At 43.4% G+C, this 20,330-nt stretch overlaps 1 protein-coding gene across 2 annotated transcripts in view; it reads right to left on the minus strand.

The window, feature by feature from the left end:
• HPSE2 (heparanase 2 (inactive)) overlaps nt 1-20,330 on the minus strand; it is a 740,027-nt gene that overhangs the window by 3,346 nt on the left and 716,351 nt on the right. For both annotated transcript variants that reach the window (XM_047826468.1, XM_047826467.1), the window contains one exon: nt 17,254-17,400. In XM_047826468.1, the coding sequence (XP_047682424.1) occupies nt 17,254-17,400 (147 nt within the window). The remainder of the gene's footprint in view (nt 1-17,253; nt 17,401-20,330) is intronic.

Raw genomic sequence — 20,330 nt, forward strand, 5'->3', positions numbered from 1 at the left:
CTCTCTCTCTCTCTCTGTCTCTCTCTGTCTCTCCCTCACGCACTCTCTTGATCCTTCATTTCTGCATGTGGTTGCCTTTTGAGGGGGGACTACTGGCTTCTACCTGTCTCTCGGGTGCTGGTGCTTTGTCCTTGGATCTCTTATTCTCCCACACTGCACACTCCCACTGAGTGCGCTTACCCACACCCAGGACTTTGATTGTTATCCACATCAATGCTTCCAAACCAGACCTAAATCCTTCTAACTAGTGTATCTCCCCTTGGCTGTCCCACAGGAACTTCAAAGTCTCTATGTCCAAAGTCAAAATCTTCTCCTCAAACCCTGTCCTTTTCTCTGCCTTTTTTGTATTGGTAACACCATCTATCCAATTACCTAAGCCAGAAAGCTGGGCATCTGGGACTTTGCCCCCAATTCTCTGTCAGGGGCACTGAGTCCAATCAATTCTACCTTTTAATATTTTTCATATCTGCTTTCTCTCCCTGCACTGCTACTATTCTAGTTCAGAACTTGCCATGTAACCCGTCTCTTTGCCCCCTGCCTCGCCTTCCTCCTGCTGCCTGCCACAGTGCTGACAGAGCAATCAATTGCTGTCACTGCTTTAACCTCTCCGGCATCTCCCCATCCCTTCTGCTTTCACATGGACAACGAGGCCTAGCTCTGGCTAGCTCTTCAGTCTCAGATCCTGCCAGCACCCCCTTCTCCCCTGTTAACTGTGGCTCACTGACCTCAGGGGGTGGGTATGGGCTGAGTTGGCAGTTATAATCATGAATAAAGATTGTTTCACAATGAAAAGATAGTTAAGTCTTGCACATAAACGAAATAAATATTTCTCAAATGAAAATGTAAGTAGACACATTTGGGAGTGTAAGTTCCCACTTACAATTGGGAATAAAGTACACAACTTCATTTGAAAGTATAGTAAATATTTTGCAAATGTAAATATCAGTACATTTGGGATTCATAAGACACAAGTTCATTTAAAATTGTTATAAAATTCCTAACAGACTTTTTGTTGGGAGGAGGGGGACATGATGTGCTTTTTTCAAGCAAGAGATTTAAAAGGACACTAACTATAATGGGAGAGGGCCATGACATGTGCCGACATCACAGAGGAACCCTAGTCCTTTGCAAGGCCTACGCCCTCACCTGGAGTGACTGAATTCAACACCCTGCAGTCCCACGTATGCAGTGCCCCTTCCTCCTGGAGCACAGCCCACCCTCCTCCCCTGTTAGACTAACCACACTGGGTCCTTGCAGAACTCCTCACGTGCTGTCCCCTCTGGGGAACCTTCTCTGATCCCTGGGCTGGGCAGAAGCCCCAACTCTGGACTTTTGTGTATCCCAAACTTCTCAATAACCATCTCACTGAACTGTAGTGTCTTACTCTCTCCCTCACTGGGCTGTGAGCTTGGTTAGGAAAGGGATCACGTCTTTCACCCCTAAATCCTTGGTGCCTAACAAGGTGGTTGGCATAGAGGGACAAAATATTTTGGGACAAGTGAATGAGCTCTGAGGCTCTTTTGCATTACTTCTGATCTTCTGGGGTGGAGTTTCTCCAGCTTGAGAGAGGCTCCCTGGAGGTTCATGGAGTGTCTTCACAGATTTCATTAACCTACCAATTACTCTCACTCTCAGTGGTTCTGGAGATGTTAGATAAGACCTGAATTATCGCTGATTCTCAGTCATTCACCAGATAACTTATCCCAACCTGACATGAGGCCATTGATCATGGATAGTATTTTTTATCCTTAAAAAAGATCTATATGACCATCTCTTAGCTAAGCCAACATGAGTTAATTTCCTGAGACCCTGATCCCCCTTACATCCTCATCTATAAAGTCCCTCCATTATAAAGAGAGACCATGTGCTTTACCACCTCCATTCTATTTTTCCTGCTTACATTTTTCTTTTAATAATTATCCTGTTACCCAATGAAGTCACATTATGCTAAATATTACAATAATCTTTCATTTTTGTGAAAAATTTGTAAGTTTAAAAACAATCACGCTGATGATGAAAGTCACTGATTAGTACACAATGTCTATGTAAAAGGCATTTTGTTATGATTTCCTTTGACTATTGGATTTAGTCCTTCCAATGACTAACTAAGGCGGGGGTTAGTATCCCTATATTATCCATGAGGAAATCAACGCTTAGAGGTGCCTCAACTAAGTTACACAGCCAGTAAGTGGTAGGAGTGAGATTTGCAATGCTCCCTCGAGATTGCTAAAGAGCCCTGTGAAGTACATGGGGCAGTTATTGTTATTATTATTGTAACTTTATTATTGAGGTGAGGTCAGAGAGGTTAAGTGGTCTGGGCAAGGTCACATAGCTAATAGGTGGCTAAGCTAGGTCTCAAATTCAGTCCTCTGACACCTCTCTCTACTATTTCGTGTGGTGCTCCAATTCCAGATGTCACTCACCAAGATCATGTTTCTTTATTTCAAAACCTTTCCTTATCATATTTCCATCATATTTTGGGACCTCCTTTACTGCTCATGACTTTTCAAACCAAATGCTAAATGATCCAGCCTATGTTGAATTATTTTTCTTAATTCCCTAGCTGCTGAAGGCATTTAAATTATCCAAATATTAGGACAACTGCATTTTATCACCATCTGTTTTTACAAAGTCTGAGTTACTTTTCAATTCCTAAATTTGTTTTCTTTATTTTGCATGTTATTTGAAATGGGATTCAATGTGTCAGTGTGGAGTCAAGCCCTCTGCTCTCCAGGTCTCTATGGGAGCCCCTTGCCCAGGTCACCCTCCTTCCCCCCACCACCTGTCTACAGTTTCTGGTCATCATGTCTTGCCCTGTTTCTCGCTGGCCCTGGATACAGAAGCAAGCTTTCAACTATTCTGAGGTCCCAGAGAAGCAGGTCTAGTGAGCATACCCCTTGCCAGTCTTGAAGATATATGAAGATTGCTAGACTCTGGCCTGGCCCTGGCTGACCTTTTGTGGGGGCAGAGACTGGGGGAGCCAGTGTATTATTGGGAGCAGGCTTGGGAGCTGTGTATGCTTCTAGCAGGTATACTTGGGACCTTGAGTGGGAGGTGAAGGGACTTAGAGATAATCGTTCTGCCTCAGCTACTTTGAGGGAGTGATTTGTCTTCTCTTCTTTCTATGTGTAAGACAGACTAGATGAAACCTAAGGTTCCTCCTGTCTTTTTTTTAGGTGGTTGTCCAGAGCCTAACATCTAGCTTGAGGCAGTGTTTAATGTCAAACTCAGAATGATCCTGCACAAATAGAACTGTGATCATGACATTCACCTACCTAGGGTTCAGTAGCTCCCTGCTGATCTTAAAACACTGTCCAAAGCCTTTACAAGACCCCGTAAGCAAAGCCTTTTACCCACTTCTCCAGCCCCTTAGAGAGGCTCGCCCTAGTCCCTGCCCTGCCCATTCCAGCTCCCCACTCCCACCACCTCCTCTCATTCTATGCTGCAATTTCTCCCAACAAATCTCTGATCTCAGAATTTGTGGACATGTTGTTCCTGCTGCCTGGAGCCTTCTACTCCCTCCCACTTCCATGTTCCTTTTTCTGGCTAACTCCTCCCATCTGTCCTTCAGGTCAGGTGCTGCTCCAAAGTGCTACCCCATACTTCTTGGGTCTCTGCCCTCATCACAGGGTACTGGCATTGCTGACTGCTTATCAGTCCACTAGACAGAAGACCATGTGTCTGTCCTGTTCATCCCTGCACTTTTCCTATACCAACTTACATAGCAGGTACTCAATAGAAGGATTGGATATAAATATGCCGGCAGACGAACCCAGAAAGAAAAGATACTGGACTGGAGGGCCAGAGACCCGAGTCTTGCAGACTTGCAGACTTGCGGAATGAAAGGTACAGGCCTAAACATGTGAACAGTCCCTTCTGGTCTCAGTTTCTGGATCCTTAACTATGAGAGAGGGGGAAGGCGGGAAAGAAGGAGTGGCGGCCAGGGGAGAAGGAGGAAGGAGGGAGAGGAAGGAGAATGTGTAAGAATCTGAGTGTGTGCTGGAGAGTGGGCACCAGCTTTGCTTGCTCCTTACTACCCTCCCACCTCCAAGCCGGACTCTCGTTACAGAGTACTCCCCTGGGTGCCACTAGAGGGCACTCTTGCTCTACACAACAGTGCCGGAGAGCCGACTCTGCAGTGGCTCCGGGGAAGCCAGAGCCTGAGCGTAGCCGCGACAGCCGGCACTCCGTCCCCGCAGGGCCCGGAGCGTTTGGCCTCCCGGAGGAAGAAACCACAGGGTCAATCACATCCCAACAAAAACTTCGTTGCGGTCCACTTGGCAAGGGGCCCACCCGAATGTGGCCAATATTAAGGAATCATGCGCATCCGGGCTTCGATTCCCGCCGGGGTGCGGGCTTCTCCGCCAGTGTGCAGGGAGGGGGTCCGCGCAGGTGCGGGGCTGGCGGCGCCCGCGCGACCCGGCGCCCCACTCTCCCGGCCGGGTTCCCGGCGCCCCGGCCTCCCCGCCCGCCGCGCACCTGTGTGCGCTTTACAGGCCCCCGAGGCCCAGCTGCCCCCCTCGCGGCCCCCTCGCTGAGTTAGGAAGCTGGTATGCGCAGCTGCCCTGCCCTTCTCCGGGTCAGGGGCAGGTTAGAGCCTGGAAGTTCGAGGACAGAGGGGCCTTGCTCCTCTCTCCCCTGCTCCAGGCGCGGCTGTGCATCTGGGGTAGCTTAGAAAGGAAGTTCCTTTGAAATGGCCATGAGTGATCGCTACCCCGCTGATGAGGGCTGCTCAGGAGTGCCGCAGGCTGGTGTCACCCCATCTCACTTGCCCGCTGGAGCAAAGGCTGAAGGATGCTCATTACCCTCTCTGGGGGGTAGGGGGTGGGGTGGGGGGGGGGTGCTCCTGCCTCAGGGGTTCTAGGGAGGATTACTTTCAAGTGTGCCCTGAAGCTTTCCTCCTGCTTGCTTTTTGCCTTGCCTGGAATGTGGTAGAATCTGTCAAAAAGTCCACTCTTCCCTCCAAGCCCCATTGGATGTGGCCTCCTTCACGGCGCCTTATTTGATAGTCCCAGCTGGAAGAGAGGCCCATTATCTGCCGCTCCCTCTTTAGCACGCGTCTGTCTCAGCTTTGTTTTGTCTGTGTGCTGGAGTCATTTTGCATGCTAGACCCAACTGTTCTCATCCTACTTTTCAGTAGCATATCACTGAGGTTGATATGATCATTTGCCCTTCATTCTGTTCTTTGAGGGGTCTACTGAAACAGTGAGGAGTTTTGATCTGGCTTCTGTATCACTGAGCAAACACTGGGACTTCTTTACGCAAGCAGAGCTAGGGGATTTTATAGGTGAGTTGTTAGAGATATAGGCTTTTCCTGTTTGCAGTCAGGTTTGGGGGTCATGATTTGATCTGTGTTCTATCCAAGTCTGTGTAATAATGGTCCAAGCCATAATGGGATTCTACCACGTGCTTCTAATGGCTTAAAATAACTTAGCACATTTGGCAGACAAGATGAGAGACCAGCTAAGGAACCTGGATTTATACTGATATTGTTAATTCCCAACAGATGAGCAAATCATCTGGGGGCACTCTGGGAAGAAAATCTGATTCTGTGACCATCTCAAAGCTCCATGTCATAGGCATATCACACTCAAACCATAGGACACAATAGGAACCAGCTATAAAAACTATGGGGAGACTTTAATATGTGGTTAACTTGGTTCCCTTCCTGTTGTAAAGAATCAGTGCCATGATCTCTGACGTTCATGAGTGGTGTGTAAGGGGCATTATTCATATCCCTACTGTTCTCTGCATTGTACAAATTCAATTGTAGCAGGCGTAGTCCTAACCTTACCCGTGAAGACAGAAAGCCCAGAAACATGCAAATGCATGGTCAGACACACCATAATTAATACATTATACAAGGAGAGAGATGAGGAAAATCACAATTCTCGGCCTGGATTTCGAGGTCTTCTGCGTTCTGGCTCTATTATATTTTTGTGGCCCTTCCCCTCACCCTACAAAGTATTCCAGTCATGTAAGATGATTTGCTACCACCCACCCCTTTCAAATAAAATGGGCCTTGAACTTTTATACTTCTGAATCTTTAGTAAGCTCATCCCACTGTCTGGAATCTCCTTCTGTCTAGCGTTTCCTAGATGTATGGCTCATCCTTCCAGCTCCTGCTTAATGGGCCTCAGCCTTGAGGACTTCCCAGATTGCCAGGTCAGAATTCATCTCTCCCTTCCTTACACTCCCCTCTGCTATATTTACCCTCTTGTAGTCTGCCTTATCTTCTTGTCTCAGTCTCCTCTGTGGCAAGAGACCAGGTTCCCCGAGCCCTAGCTGTGTAGAGCTGGAAGAGGCAGTGTGGGGGTGAGAAGTGTACCCTTTACGGGCAGTCGGCAGGTGAGATGAAGAGAGTCAGGAGGGCAGGTGTGTGCATGTGTAGTTGTGTGTGCACGCACATGCACATGTGCACAGATGGGTTTTCCGTATGTAAGAGTATGAGATCAAGTCCATAAGCCACACCCTGAATTAGTTCCATCATTCTAAAGTCACAGCTCCCTGGATACCTATTCAAATATGTTAAATCAAGGGGATAAATATCTCAGTTTTATGGGATTTTGATAAAGTGTTCCCTGTAATATCAGGTGCACTGGTGCACCCTCAAAAGTGAAAAATAGGACATTCCAGGTGTCACAGGCTCTGTTCCAGGGCCCACAGATGTCAAAATGCAAAGTGTGCGGTGACTCTGAATCATTCTTGCAAAGATGAGCAGAGAAGAGGTAGTCTGCCAAGTGACTATTGGTGTTTTCCGCAGCTGGTCCATAGTTCGGTGCTCCAAGCGCCTATTCTGGAATGAGCCACATGTTCCTGATGCTTGGCAGCCAAAGAAATCCTGATTCAGGGCCCAGGCCCTGCCACAGGGATGAGCTAGATTAAGACTTTTCAGTTTCCTATGTCTCGTCTGTCCCCCAAACCACAGCCTCTGGAGGGTGGAGAGAAGGGAGAAGAAAAGGGCCATTTCTTCTCAGTCCAGCGGAACTGCCTTCATATTCTGCTTCCTTGCCCCTCAGTTTAGAATCCACTGCTTGGAAACGTGAGCTGTAGCCTAAGGTGCTCATTTACCAGTGTTTCATCTGGGTTATCTGGAACAGAATGGAAATCTCTGCCTGCAGCCAGAGTTCCCAAGTGAGCGAAGGTGGGGAGGGGAGACCACAGCCTTGATGGGCAGCTGCGCAGAGATCCCAGCTGCTGGGAGTGGGCTGCAAGAAAATGTATTCTGGAGCCGAGGGCAAATGAAAAACTCTCAGAAAATAACCCTGAGTGCAAAGTGAAAACCCTGAATTCCTAAACATCTTGGTTTAAGATGTCAAGTCACTGTAAAGTATAAAAGCATTTTATAATCCTCTAATCTGCACAGTGATCTGTACATTACTAATCTGGGAGTTAAAACAAAACAAACAATAAAACCTTTGGGGAACCGTACACATCCTTCTACTTAGTCATAGACAACTCCCGGGGGCTCATGGCATGTTCACACCTTTGGCAAAATGGCTTAGTGCCTAAATGAAGAATAGAATCTGGGTGAAATCAAAGATGCAAATCAGCTGGGATTTTGCTCCAGTATTTTTCTAGAGGGACAGTGGTTCTCGACCTTGGCCACATATTTGAATCACATGGAGAGCTTTAAAAACTACTAGTGCCTGGGTCCCAGGCCAGAGATTTTGGTTTAATTGGTCTGGGGTGTGTCTTGGGCATTGGGGTTTTTAAAGCTCTCAGGTGATTCGAAGTGCAGCCACGGCTGAGCACCAGGGGTAGAAGGAAGAGTGGGGATATGGTTGCAGCTGGGGGTGGAGGGGAATCACACAGCTTTCTAACCATCACGTTCCGAGTTTATTGTGAATAAAAAGAGCTTTTCTCACTGTTTTGGAGTACTGTGTCAACAGGCCCTGGTTTTTTATCCTAAAAGTCAGATGTGAACTTTTCAAAGGCAATTTTTTTTTAACAGTCTGAAGTGAGCATTTTTGCTATTTCAAAAGAACTGCTTCATCTCATGTTTCCCTCTAGTGTGTGCTAGAGGGGAAACTAGTGTGCACACTAGTGAGATGAACATGTTCCTCAAAACACAGCACAGAAGTGTGCACGTCGCACTTTACGAGAGGAATTAAGAACCGAATCAGATGAAGCATTTGCACAGATTATGAACTCTGCGTTTAACATTGAAAAAGAAAAACATTGTGCTTTTCTTGAAGGGTAAGTTCTCAAAGGCATTTAGGTTTCTTTCAGGTCCTGGGCTGTGGCACGGAGAGTTCCCTACAGACAAAAGGTGGTTCGAGCTCTCTCCAGGCAAGAGGAAAGGGGGGGATTAAGTATATTATTCAGTTCTTTCACCGTATTTTCCAAATTATGTCTATAATTATTTACTTAGATAATGCTATATACCTTGGTTATGGCTACTATCTCTTTTTGAACCACAGGACACCCTGAAATGAGCACATGGGTTAAAAGAATCCAAATTCTCTAAGTTTCAATGAGTAGTAAGCTTACATTAACTAAATATTTGTAAGGCTCATTTCTCTATATAGTTACTTCTCTTTATTTTTTTCTACAGACTGACTCAGAGACTTACGTGTGATATTTTTATAAATATACACACTCATATATATATTTGTATTTCTACTTGTACCGTGTCCGTTTCAGACTTTCTGAACTGAAACACTAACTTGAACATTGCTGGTTAGACTGGGTACCACGTTCCTGTTTGCTCAAGGCCAGCTCCTAAATCTCTCCAGTCCCAGGCACCTTTCTTGCTCCAGCCTCTGCTGCTTATCTCTCCTCCTAAGGGGCTCTGAGTGCCCTTTTAAAAGGGCTAAAGATGATATGGTTGTGTCTGCAGAGCAGGGCCTTTTCCTCCAGGTAAAAGAGGGCTCCATTCTAATGCTTGCATTTAAAAAAGGGATCTTTTTTTCTGACTTTTTAAAACCAGCACCTGGGGGCGCCTGGGTGGCGCAGTCGGTTAAGTGTCTGACTTCAGCCAGGTCACGATCTCGCGGTCCGTGAGTTCGAGCCCCGCGTCAGGCTCTGGGCTGATGGCTCAGAGCCTGGAGCCTGTTTCCGATTCTGTGTCTCCCTCTCTCTCTGCCCCTCCCCCGTTCATGCTCTGTCTCTCTCTGTCCCAAAAATAAATAAACGTTGAAAAAAACAAAACAAAACAAAACAAAAACCCAGCACCTGTGTGGGTTAATAGCTTTCCTCACACACTTTCAGCTTGAACAGCACTATTGATGGTTCTTACCTCTTACAGAACATCAAAACAAATTCCAAAGGCATTAAAAAAGTACATATAAAAAATGAAACAAAAAAAGAAACTAGAAGAAAGATACATATTCATCTGATTCTAGGAACATAAATACATAGACATATAAATGGAAAGGAAGAAACCACAAAGCAAAAGATATATAGATTTAACTATATAAAAAGGGAATACTTCTGTATGTCAAGATAATACCCTAAAACTGAAATAGTTGGAAAGACAGCAAATAAAATACTGGGGAAAATATTTAACATATGTGATAGTTAGCAAAGGGAAAACTGCCTTATGTTAGAAAAAACTTACAAATCATTAACAGATAATAACCCAAATGAAAAATAAGCAAAAGACATAGAAAATTAATAAAAGAAAAAATAAGAGACATGAAAAACTTTCAAGCTTACTAATAATACTCAAAGATACAAATGAAGATGAGAATATATTTTTCATTATGAAGTTGGCAACAATTTAAAAATAATACTGTTCTGTGTTGGTGAGATATATCCAAAATAACAAAATGCTCACATTTCCTACTCCTTCTCAGACCTCCACAACTAAGCTTGTCTGAGGTAAGAACATTGAAGAGCTAATTATAGGAGATAAGGTTCTATAGCTCAGTGGGTTCTAAGGTGAGCAGTCTGGAAACCAGGTCATTTGAGGAATTGTTGAAAGAGTTGAGTGTTTGCTTGGAGGCTAGAACTCTACAGGGAGACCTTGAAAAACTGTTATGAAGAAGGTATAGATTTACTCTGCTTAATTTTTCCAAAGCAAGGGTAGAAATGGGAAGAAAACACCCTCTGGCCACATACAAGGAGGATCTTTCCTACAATCAGAACTGTCTAGTCCCAGAGTGGGCTGACTCATGACATGAGCAGTCTCAATAAACAGAAGCTGACGGGCTTTCTGTCAGGGACGTTATAGAGGAAACTTCTTGATCTCAAAGAGTATTTCCAAATTTTTCCTCCATAAAGTCATCTTTTAATAACTACAGAACTTTCACAGAGTGGTTTATTTTAAGAAGAAACTAATTTAAATGATCCCAGGCAAGTGGAGATAATGGAAACCTGCAGGGAGTACATCTGGTTGAACAGAGTTCAAAAACTCCAGGTACCAACTAATAGCAACAGTATAGAAATTCAACACTTAGATGTCTTGAGTCCGCTGAGGTAAGTGGAATAATGGCCCTTTGGTCCCAGAAAGCAGGTCTTCAGGTTTTGTTTCTGAGTGTGTGGGTGAAGTCTTGGTATAGAATTCTTAGGGTTAAGACTTTTCCCAAAGCTCCTTTTACCAGATCTGTCCATATCCAAAAATAGATGTGGCACTTCTAGTCATCATTAGAGAGAGATTGTGATAGGTCAGGTGGTAGCTAGTTCAACCCTCACACTCGCCAAGCTCTGAATCTGGAGATGAAGTATCGTAATGTGGTCTGTTCCAACAGGGACATGAAGATATTTTTAAAAGTCTCAGCACCTGGGAGTCAACTTGAGTATTTTCAGAACTATTCTGTTTGGCTAACGTCAAATGACACCCTTCTAAAGGCAAGCAGTTAGATGTCAATGTTTTTCTTTGATATAGGATTTAATGAGGGTGAAATCAAAGCAAAAGTCATATCCCGAAGAGATGGAAAAAATAAGCAGTATGTAGAAAAAGAAAAAAAAGATGTTAATTTCTTCACAGAATAGGCAATAAGATTCTGGGTTCATAGGAGTGTTAAGTTTCTTTCAGCTAAAATCATGGCAGCTGAAGGAGAGGCTCATGCAGATAGGAAATTTAAACATTTAATATGGAACCTACTAGCCCCAAAGCAGAAATACTCTACACCTCTCTCATGTGTCACCCATGCTTCCTGTTAGTTGTTTGTTTCTAGTAAGAGAGATGAACTCCTTTAGGACAGGGACCTCAAAATCCCCTTCCCCCTCCCCCAAACACCCCATATTAAATATTTCTTGAAGGCTACTGATGATGTAGGCTGGCATTAGGAAGATCAGCAGATATTCTGAGAGAGAGAATTTGTATTGAACTTTATGTTTAGACTTTTCCCCCTGATTTGTCTACTTGGGATTCCTGAGGCAGGTTAGACTGCTGAAGGGGAACAAGTTATGTCTGGAACAAAGTAGGATCTCAATAAAAGGTGATGAATGGACGAAGATATATGTGAAGCCTCACATGTCAGCATCTTTCCCTCAGAGATGTACTTCTGGGCTTGTGTTCCATTAGGTGAAGTGGAGCTAGCTACAGGTGCCTATGTGTATGGGGTCAGAATATAATAAGTCAAGACTAATTTTTATAGGCCCCAAATTAAGGCAATTTATAGTTACTGCTGGCATTTAATAATCCTTTTGTTTGATAAGAGCATAGAAGAAACAAGGGAATTCCCCAATTTGGCTGAGAAAAAAAAATAGCTTTATCAAAATTCTATGACTGGGGGAGGGGCACCTGGGTAGCTCAGTTGGTTAAGAGTTCAATTCCTGATTTCAGCTCAGGTCATGATCTCACAATTCATGGGTTTAAGCCCCAAATTGGGCTCTGTGTTGATGGCACAGAGCCTGCTTGGGATTCTATCCCTCTCTCTCTCTCTCTCTCTCTCTGCCCCTCCCCAGCCCTCTCTCCCTCTCTCTCTCAAGAAAATCCAATGAAATTTGAATTAAAAAATATTCTATGACTAGGAAAAAGTATCTTAGAAGCAGCTCAGAGAAAAATTTTCAAGAAGGCTCTGAAATTAGGACTTGTGAAGAAAAGTTGACAGAACTGGGATGAATTAGACTAGGAGAGAGAATATTGTTGAGTAACCTGATACTCTTCACATCCATTCTGTGAAGAGCCTACGATGAAATGAAACCAAACAGTATTGTGACAGGGTTATCTGTACTGAGTATTTGTCAGTATGTCATTACAATTTTATATTGCTGGACTGGTTGGGGTAGCACAGAATTGAGGAAGGTGCACTGGATTTGGGGCCAGGAAAATGGGGTGCTAGATACTTTCTAGCTCTATCACTTAATAGTTGTGTGACTCTCTCTCTCTCTCTCTTTTTTTAATGTTTATTTAGTTTTGTGAGAGACTGCAAGCAGGCAGGACTCGAACTCAGTAGCCAAGCCATGAGATCATGACCCAAGCCCGTGTTGGACACTTAACCAACTGAGTCACCCAGGTGCCCCAATAGTTGTGTGACTCTTGAATAAGTCACTTAATGCTCTAAGACTTGTTTTCTTCAACTCTAAAGTACAAGGGAGGCAGGAATTGTTCAATTTTCTTCATGGGGCTCTTCAGAATGTCAAATGACATAATGGCTATTAAAACCATTTATTTTTATCTATATAGTCCAAGCTGCAGTAGGCCACAGTGTTCTTATAAAATTAAGTGTTCAGACAGGACTGAAATTGTGGGCACTCCTTCCCCAGAGGTCTTCAAACCTAGAGCATCCTCTAGTGTAGTTGGCTTTGCCACAGACTATCTATCTAAGGGTATGGAGAATGAACCAGATCACTTCAAAATGTCATTCTTCCCAAGATTCTTTACATCTACTGATTCCCTTAGGTTTCTGTGTTAGAATACAATACTCAATGTGATGAAAGTTGCTTCTTTCTTTTCTAATTTTTGGATAGTTTCCCCTTCAAATTGGAATTGAACAAGATACATAGGGATGTGACCAAACACCTGTTCTTGGTTTGTCTTTTCCCTAAAAACATGAGTCCTGCTTTTTGATATAAGTTGACTTCTTTGGCCCAACTTCATGTTGCTTCCCTGTTTGTTGAAAGACATTAGCGATATTTATGTCTTGGGTAGAAATAATTCTCTAGAGGACAATGTTTACTGCTTTGTGTGCACATAGGGCACTGGGCAGATTCTCTCCTTTGTGGATGACAGAGATGCCCCAAAGGTGCTCTCTGACTTATCCAGAATGGGAACTAATATTGTTTTGGGTGTAAATGGTCAGTCTTTCTCTCAGAAAGGTGAGAAACCAGGGAACAGGACAGAGGAGGGACTTGCAGCTGGAGATTTTCTGGAGAAAATATTACTGCCACTCCCTCTTATAGCACAGGCTCTTTGTGTGGCCTTTTAGTGGCCTGAGGAAGCTACTTGGCTGGTGATCATGGAGACAACAGGCTCCAAAATTGAAGTGGGAGTGGGGGAAGGAGAATGGAAGAGAATAATTGAATTTTAGAGTTCAATGGGAAGCAGAACTCTTTTAGCTCAACCTCCCACTGAGTGAGAATCTTGGAGCACCTCTGAGATGGCCATGGCCGCTCACTCTCTGAGTAATAGGCTACATCCTAAGAAACCCTGTCCTCAGTCAGACCAGGCAAGCCTTTGGAAAATGAGCTCTTTTTGTGGTGAAATCTTTCTCTTTTAAATTGTACTCCTGGTTTGATGTCATTTTAGAGGATTCTAGGCTAAATCTGTTTTCTTTCACTTAATCCCTGAAATATCTGAAGAAAGTCCTCATGACTTACCTTATTTTTCTTCTCTGAATTAAATCTCCCTATTTCCTTCAGCCATCTTTAAAGCATATGTATTCCAGGCACAGAGTACCCTTCTCTTGTACACACTTCAGTTTTCTAAGTTTCCCTTCTCCTATCCTATGGGGTAGAGGGCACCCACCTTTTGTCTGATTCTGAGAATGAGAACTATCTCTCACCTAAAGACTTTAGACTAACTATCTCTCACCTAAAGACTTTGAGTAGCAGGTCCTATGATTGGTTTACTCACTGAAATGAGAAACAGGAACCCTCATTTATGGACTTGGATGCCTAGACTATGCCTGATTGTGGCCCTAAGGGTGCTTCCAGTACCTGACAGTACTTGACCCCCAAGATCATGTGGAAATATCTTTTCAGAGATTTCAAATATACCCAGTCCTGATGGCAGTTCCAAGAGAATGAGAATAACCCCATGTTTTCAACCAATCATAAAAGTTTGCTGGCATTTCTCTACTCCCGAAACCCCAGGCCAAAAAGTCTAACTGGCTTATATGGCACACTGACTTGCTCCATATCCTCTTTCTGGTTCCTCCAGACAAGAGCAATCACAGGTTCCTCTGCTCCCAGAGCCTTCCATTCTCTTCTGAGCTGCAACAAGGAATTAGCAGACACAGAACACAGAATCTGGCCCTAGAGGCTTATAAAACAGAGAAGGAGACACCAAAGGCTGAAATCACTTCCTCGCATTTCCTTTCATCCTCTCCTGCAGAGTATGCTTCACCAAAACCACACCCTTCCTGTGAGACCCCTATCTCAGAACCACTGAAGGCTCTTGCACTTATTTGTAGTCATGGAGCAGAGCACTGGGGGCACTGAATGTGCACCTGGTAGCCCCTACTGGCAGCTAACAGTTCAGGATGGCACGGCACAGGGTCAGAGCCACTGAGGTCTAGAATGGGAGAGGTGCCAAATTAGCAGTAGTTTACAGGAGAGAAACAGGCTTAGAGCATTAAGTGAAGGGCTCAAATTTTCACAGGGAAGTAGAGGCAGGATTAGGTCTGGAATCCAGTTCTCTTAACTCCCAGTCCAAAACTCTCTTTAACATGATATATGTAAAATCATATGTGCCTGTATTTATGCCTATATACATACGCATGTGAATGGGTGTGTGAAATTTTCATTTGTAGAAGGTTCCATTTCACCCATATGCTCTAATTTGATTCTCACAATAACCCCCATCTGACAGGTAAGGGAGCCGAGGTTTGCCCAGTTAAATGGTAGCAACTGGATTCATATCCAGGCCTCTGAGTCCAGTTCCCTCTTCTTTCAATTGCATGGCATTGTTATTTGATCTCAGTGGGCGTTACCAAATCCCTCTTCAGGACTCCTGTGGAATGAAATTCTCTTTTTCTCTATTCCTCGGACATTCTCAACAAAGCTGTAACACAACTCATCAAGGTGATGACAAGGTGGGGTACAAGACGGCATAATTGGAATGTATGTGATATCAGTAGCCAGTGGGAGTTGCTTCAATCACTCTTAAGGATGGGAACAAGCAGAAGGGCCAAGGTGTGGCCAGGTTCATAATCCTGGAGGTAGGGACTTAGGGTGGGGTAAACAGGGTTGGAGGCTTGTGCCCTCGGTTGGTGGGGGAACAAGCTCATAAATTGATCCTACCCTCTGACTACCATCTCCTCCTGTTTCATGGATTTCCATCTGTACCATTCTTATCATAATCTTAACAAGTGTTTTAGCAACATATTATCTTAAAAAACTGAGAAGACTCTGCTTTGGAAGAGCATCTTAGAGATGTCAGAAAGAGAGCAATTTTTTCCCCTCTTCCTCCCCAACGAACTAGAGTCCTGAGTTGAGGAAAAGGAACACAATGGGCATTTACTGCACACTTATTATGTGTCAGAAACTTTACATAGATTACCTTATTTACTCCTCTCCACATGAGATGAAGAAACTGAGACTTGCAGATTATGTAACTTGTGCAAGGACACACAGCCAGCAAATGGCCTGTTGGACTAAAGCATTTGGCCAGTTCCTTCCACGCAGTACACATGACTTTCCAACACTGGGCAGGCTCAGTTCCTAGTCTCACTGGCTCCACTGGACCCTGAATATCACAATCACTGCTGAGGTGTCAGCCCTTCTGCCAGAAATAACTTTGCAGGTCATTAGTGAGTGGCAGTGGGAGACTTGAACATATTCATGGTCCTCAGAAAATCAGACCCAGGGTGAGAATTTGTGAGCTGGAAGGGACCCTACCAAATATACAGCAACACTTGAATTTTGCAGATTAGAACACTGAGGCCAAGGGATTAGGATTAGAGATCTGCCCAGGTCAATAATTATTTAGTGAAGCTGGGACCAGAACTGGTTCTCCTGCCTGAGATGAAGACCAGGAGTTCAGCACACTGGTCATGAACTACTGGGAAATAGAAAGAGAGTGGATAAAATACTCAAGAGAATCTCCTAATACAGGTAGGATTGAGAGGAAAGAAAAGTAGATGCAATGTACATGTAGCCAAAGAAAAGAGCCAGTATGTGAACCAAGACTGAAAATACAGATCTAGGGTGGCCTGAGGAGACTCAATAAGTGACTTCCCAGATTGTGTTTTGTTCCCATTGCACATACAGTTGGAAGCCAAATGCAAGCCACCAAGGTTGCAGTGAAACAGCGAACAATTATAGCGCAAATAGTTGTGGGCAGCTGTGGGAGTGCAAGCCACCTGCTCCAAGTTTACAGCTTTGTTAAACTTGGTAAACATTAAAAATGCAATAGGAATGCTCCCAGTCTGTACAGAATCCCATACCCTGCCTGGGAGGCCTTACTCGGGGAGCTGAAGTGGCCTTGCCTGTGACCAGGCTCTTCTCACTGTGGCCTAGAACTGTTTTCTCTTGGCAGAGGTCGGTGTTGTCAATAGTCTCTGGCAGAGATGGAGGGAGGTAGGGAGTATCACAGAATCATATATTTATAGAGTTTGAAGGGACCACAGAGCCCTCAAAATATAATTTCTCTTCAAACATTCAAATAAGGAAACTGAGATCCAAGAGGTGATGGATCTAAAGTTATACATTTAGGGGCAGAACAGACTCTTGAACTTTGAACTTTCAACCCTTTGTCCAGTGCTCCTCCTTCTAATGCCATGAGGTTTGTAGATGCTGACAAATAAGGAGTTATAGCATTACAGAATGTTACAGATGAAAGGGGCATGGTTTTCAACTACCAGAGTTTTTGGTTGTCACATGACTAGGGGATGCTATTGGCATTTAGTGGGCAGGGACCAAGGATGCTAATAAGTAGCTTGAAATGAGATTATCCTTCATAATGAATTGTCTTGCCCAGATACCAAAAATGCCCTTGTTGAGAAATATTGTGTCTACCATTTGACTCCACGGTTGAGGAATCTAAGCCTAGAGACAGGGAGGGGTTTGAGTCAGCAGTCCCCTGACTCCATTCCACTGAGCCCCCAAATGAATTAGCAACACCAAAGGGGCAATTCTAGCTCCTTCCCCTCCCAGCTCCTGCTGCACTGGTTCTGAAGCTATTTCCAGGTTTGCACGTACTTGGACTTCAGGCCCTCCTGTCCATAGGGCTGCAGTAGATACTGGTGCACGAGCTTGTCCCTGAGGGTCCCGGCCAGTTTGATTTTCTTTCTTGATCGGTGCAGGTTGATGATAAAAAGTGTAATGGACCCTCGAACATAGTTGTGGCTGAGAAGGAGAGAGAGAGAGAGGGAGAGAGGGAGAGAGAGAGAGAGAGAGAGAGAGAGAGAGAGAGAAGGGAAAGATGGAAATAAAGTTGTCAGTTAGTTACTGCTAAATAATTTATAGACTGCACCAAACAGGACTGCCTCAGGAAAGGGCACTTATTTTATAGTTCTTGGTCACCTACACGTTCAAAGACAGGAAGGCCTTGTTATTGTGGCTTCCTGCAAAGAAGATACCTGCTTCCCACCAAACTCTTTTTGTTTTTGTTTAAATATATTAAAATGATTTTAGAAAACAAAATATCTTTTTTCTGAATATGAAAATAAAACATGCCGATTGCAGAAAAAAAGGGAAAAATACAAAGACATACAAAGAAGAAAAATAAAATTATCCTATAATCCAAATATCTTGAGATATGATAAAATTTTGGTAAACATCCTTTCCAGTATTTTTTGTTTTATTAATTCAATATTAATTCAAATATTTACAGAGTACTTTCACACATACATATACATTTCTCAGTTTTCATTTAATCGGGACCATATTGTTTCTTCACTTTGTGAACATCTTAAACATATTCCCATGTTATTATGTTATTGTATTTCCTTCTATACTTATAGAAGAATGCTAAATTCTTCAATCATAGTAATGTAACATAATTTGTTTAGTTAACCCCCTACATTTGGGGACTTACATTGTTTTCAAATTTTTGCCATTTCAAATTACATATTCCATTATATAAACTTTTGTATATCACCATTATTTTGGATACAATCCTGGAAGTTGGGCACGTTAGGTCAAGGGGAATGCACATTGCATGGTTCTTAACCAAATCTCTACTTCACTTCCAGTGATGCCCCTCCCTGTGGGAAGATTTTTTGTCCCTGCTCTGTTGAACCCTAGAGATTACACAGTTGGCTTTGGCCAATAAAATGTGCTGTTAAAATCTTTGGGCATAAGCTTTAAGAGGCAGCCTGTGTTTTGCCATGTGTTTTTGCTGTGTCACAAGACCATCGATGTTCATGACAGAGGTGACTCTATTGACCTGCATCCTGGAATGAGGAGAATGTGGAGCAGAGCTACAGCTGAGCCATGGCAGACAAGTAGCATGAATGAGAAATACACTTCCTTATGGAAAGCCGTGGAGATTTGTGGGTCCTCCATTATCATAGCATCACCTCACTCATCCTGATTGATACACACATTTTGCTAATATTGATGTTAATTCTCTAGAAAGCTTATACCAATTTGCTCTGTGCAGCTATCTATAAGTGCACCCATTTCCTCATACCCTTAAGAATAATGGATATTAACATTTTAAAATACCTTTCTCGGGTGCCTGGGTGGCTCAGTCGGTTAAGTGTCCGACTTCGGCTCAGGTCATGATCTCACAGTTTGTGAGTTTGAGCCCTACATTGGGCTCTGCTGACAGCTCAGAGCCTGGAGTCTGCTTTGGATTCTGTCTCCCTCTCTCTCTCTCTGCTCCCCCTACCCCCCAAAGTGAATGAACATTAAAAATAAAATAAAATAAAATAAAACACATTTCTCAACCTGAGAGGTGATAGTGGGATTTCAATGTTGTATTAATTTGTATTTTTAAAACATTCGTGCAGAGGTGCAGTATTATTTTCATTTGCCTGCTTGCCATTTCATCTCTCGTGTGAACTGACTATTCATGTCCTTTGCCCATTTTCTATTGATTTATAAAAACTATTTACTAAAGATGGTGATCCTTTGTCTGCATGTATGTTGCAAAATTTTCCCAGGTTTCTTTGGCCAATTCAGTTTGTTTATATTTTATTTTGATGTATACAAGTTAAAAACTTGGGGCACATGGGTGGCTCAGTCAGTTAAGTATCCTATTCTTGATTTCAGCTCAGGTCATGATCCCAGGGTCGTGGGATGGAGCCCTGCGTCAGGGTCCGCACTGAGCACGGAGCCTGTTTAGGATCATTTCTCTCTCTCTCCCTCTGACCCTCCCGCACTTGTATGTGCTAGCTCTCAAAAAAAAAAAAAAAAAAAAAAAAAAAAAAAAAAAGAGTTAAAAACTGTTAGGTAGTCAAATTTATCGATCTTTTTGATTTCTGCTTTTGCTGTTTTACCTAGACCAAGATTATAAAACTACTCACATTTTGGAATCCTTTTAAACCAGCACAGGATGTTCAGAAGCCTGGAAGAACTGTATGCCTACATGCAAGAGCCTTCCAGCATGTATCAACAAAACTATAATGATTTCCTTCTTTCTTGTAGGAAAAAAGACTTTGTTTCTAAGGGGTCCCCTAGGGCCCCATCTGGATGGGTTAATGAGAGGAAACAGAAGAAATGACCCAGTCCTGCCTTCAAAGGAGGATTTCAGAGAAACTCTAAGTCAACTTTGCCCAGAGGAAAACATCATTCCTTGCAGAAACAGCATCCCTTAGCCTCTGGGTCACTCACCTCTGCTTCTAAAGGTGCTAATGAAGAATTGAGTGACTAAGGGCAGGTCAACATGATAACTTGGGTTGCTTTTGTTTTGTTTTGTTTTTTAATAATACAGTTACCAGGGCTCATCCTGGAGATGTTGATTCCATCCATTTGTGATGGGGGCTAGGATATATACATATATATTTAGGATATTTGGCAGATGAGTTGGGTTTGGAAACCACATGCTTAGAGTAATCCATTAAGTTTATTTATGAGAATAATTCCCAAAGTATATTCCACTGACTGTGTGTCAGATGGTTCTTCTTGCGTCTGTAGGAGGGCACATTATTGTGTTCAAGGCTTTCTGGATGCCTGCACTGATATTCTGATAGATTGTTAAATGACTTCTTTGTGGCTCCTCCTCCTTTGGTCCTTCTTCTCAATATTCTGAATCATGTGAAGTAACTTTTAGAGCCAACTGAGTAGGTCAGAAGAGAATGCCCATTTACTGAGCAAACGTGTCACTAGAG

The sequence above is a fragment of the Prionailurus viverrinus genome, chromosome D2 (genome assembly GCF_022837055.1).
Source record: "Prionailurus viverrinus isolate Anna chromosome D2, UM_Priviv_1.0, whole genome shotgun sequence".
Taxonomy (NCBI): Eukaryota; Metazoa; Chordata; class Mammalia; order Carnivora; family Felidae; genus Prionailurus; species Prionailurus viverrinus.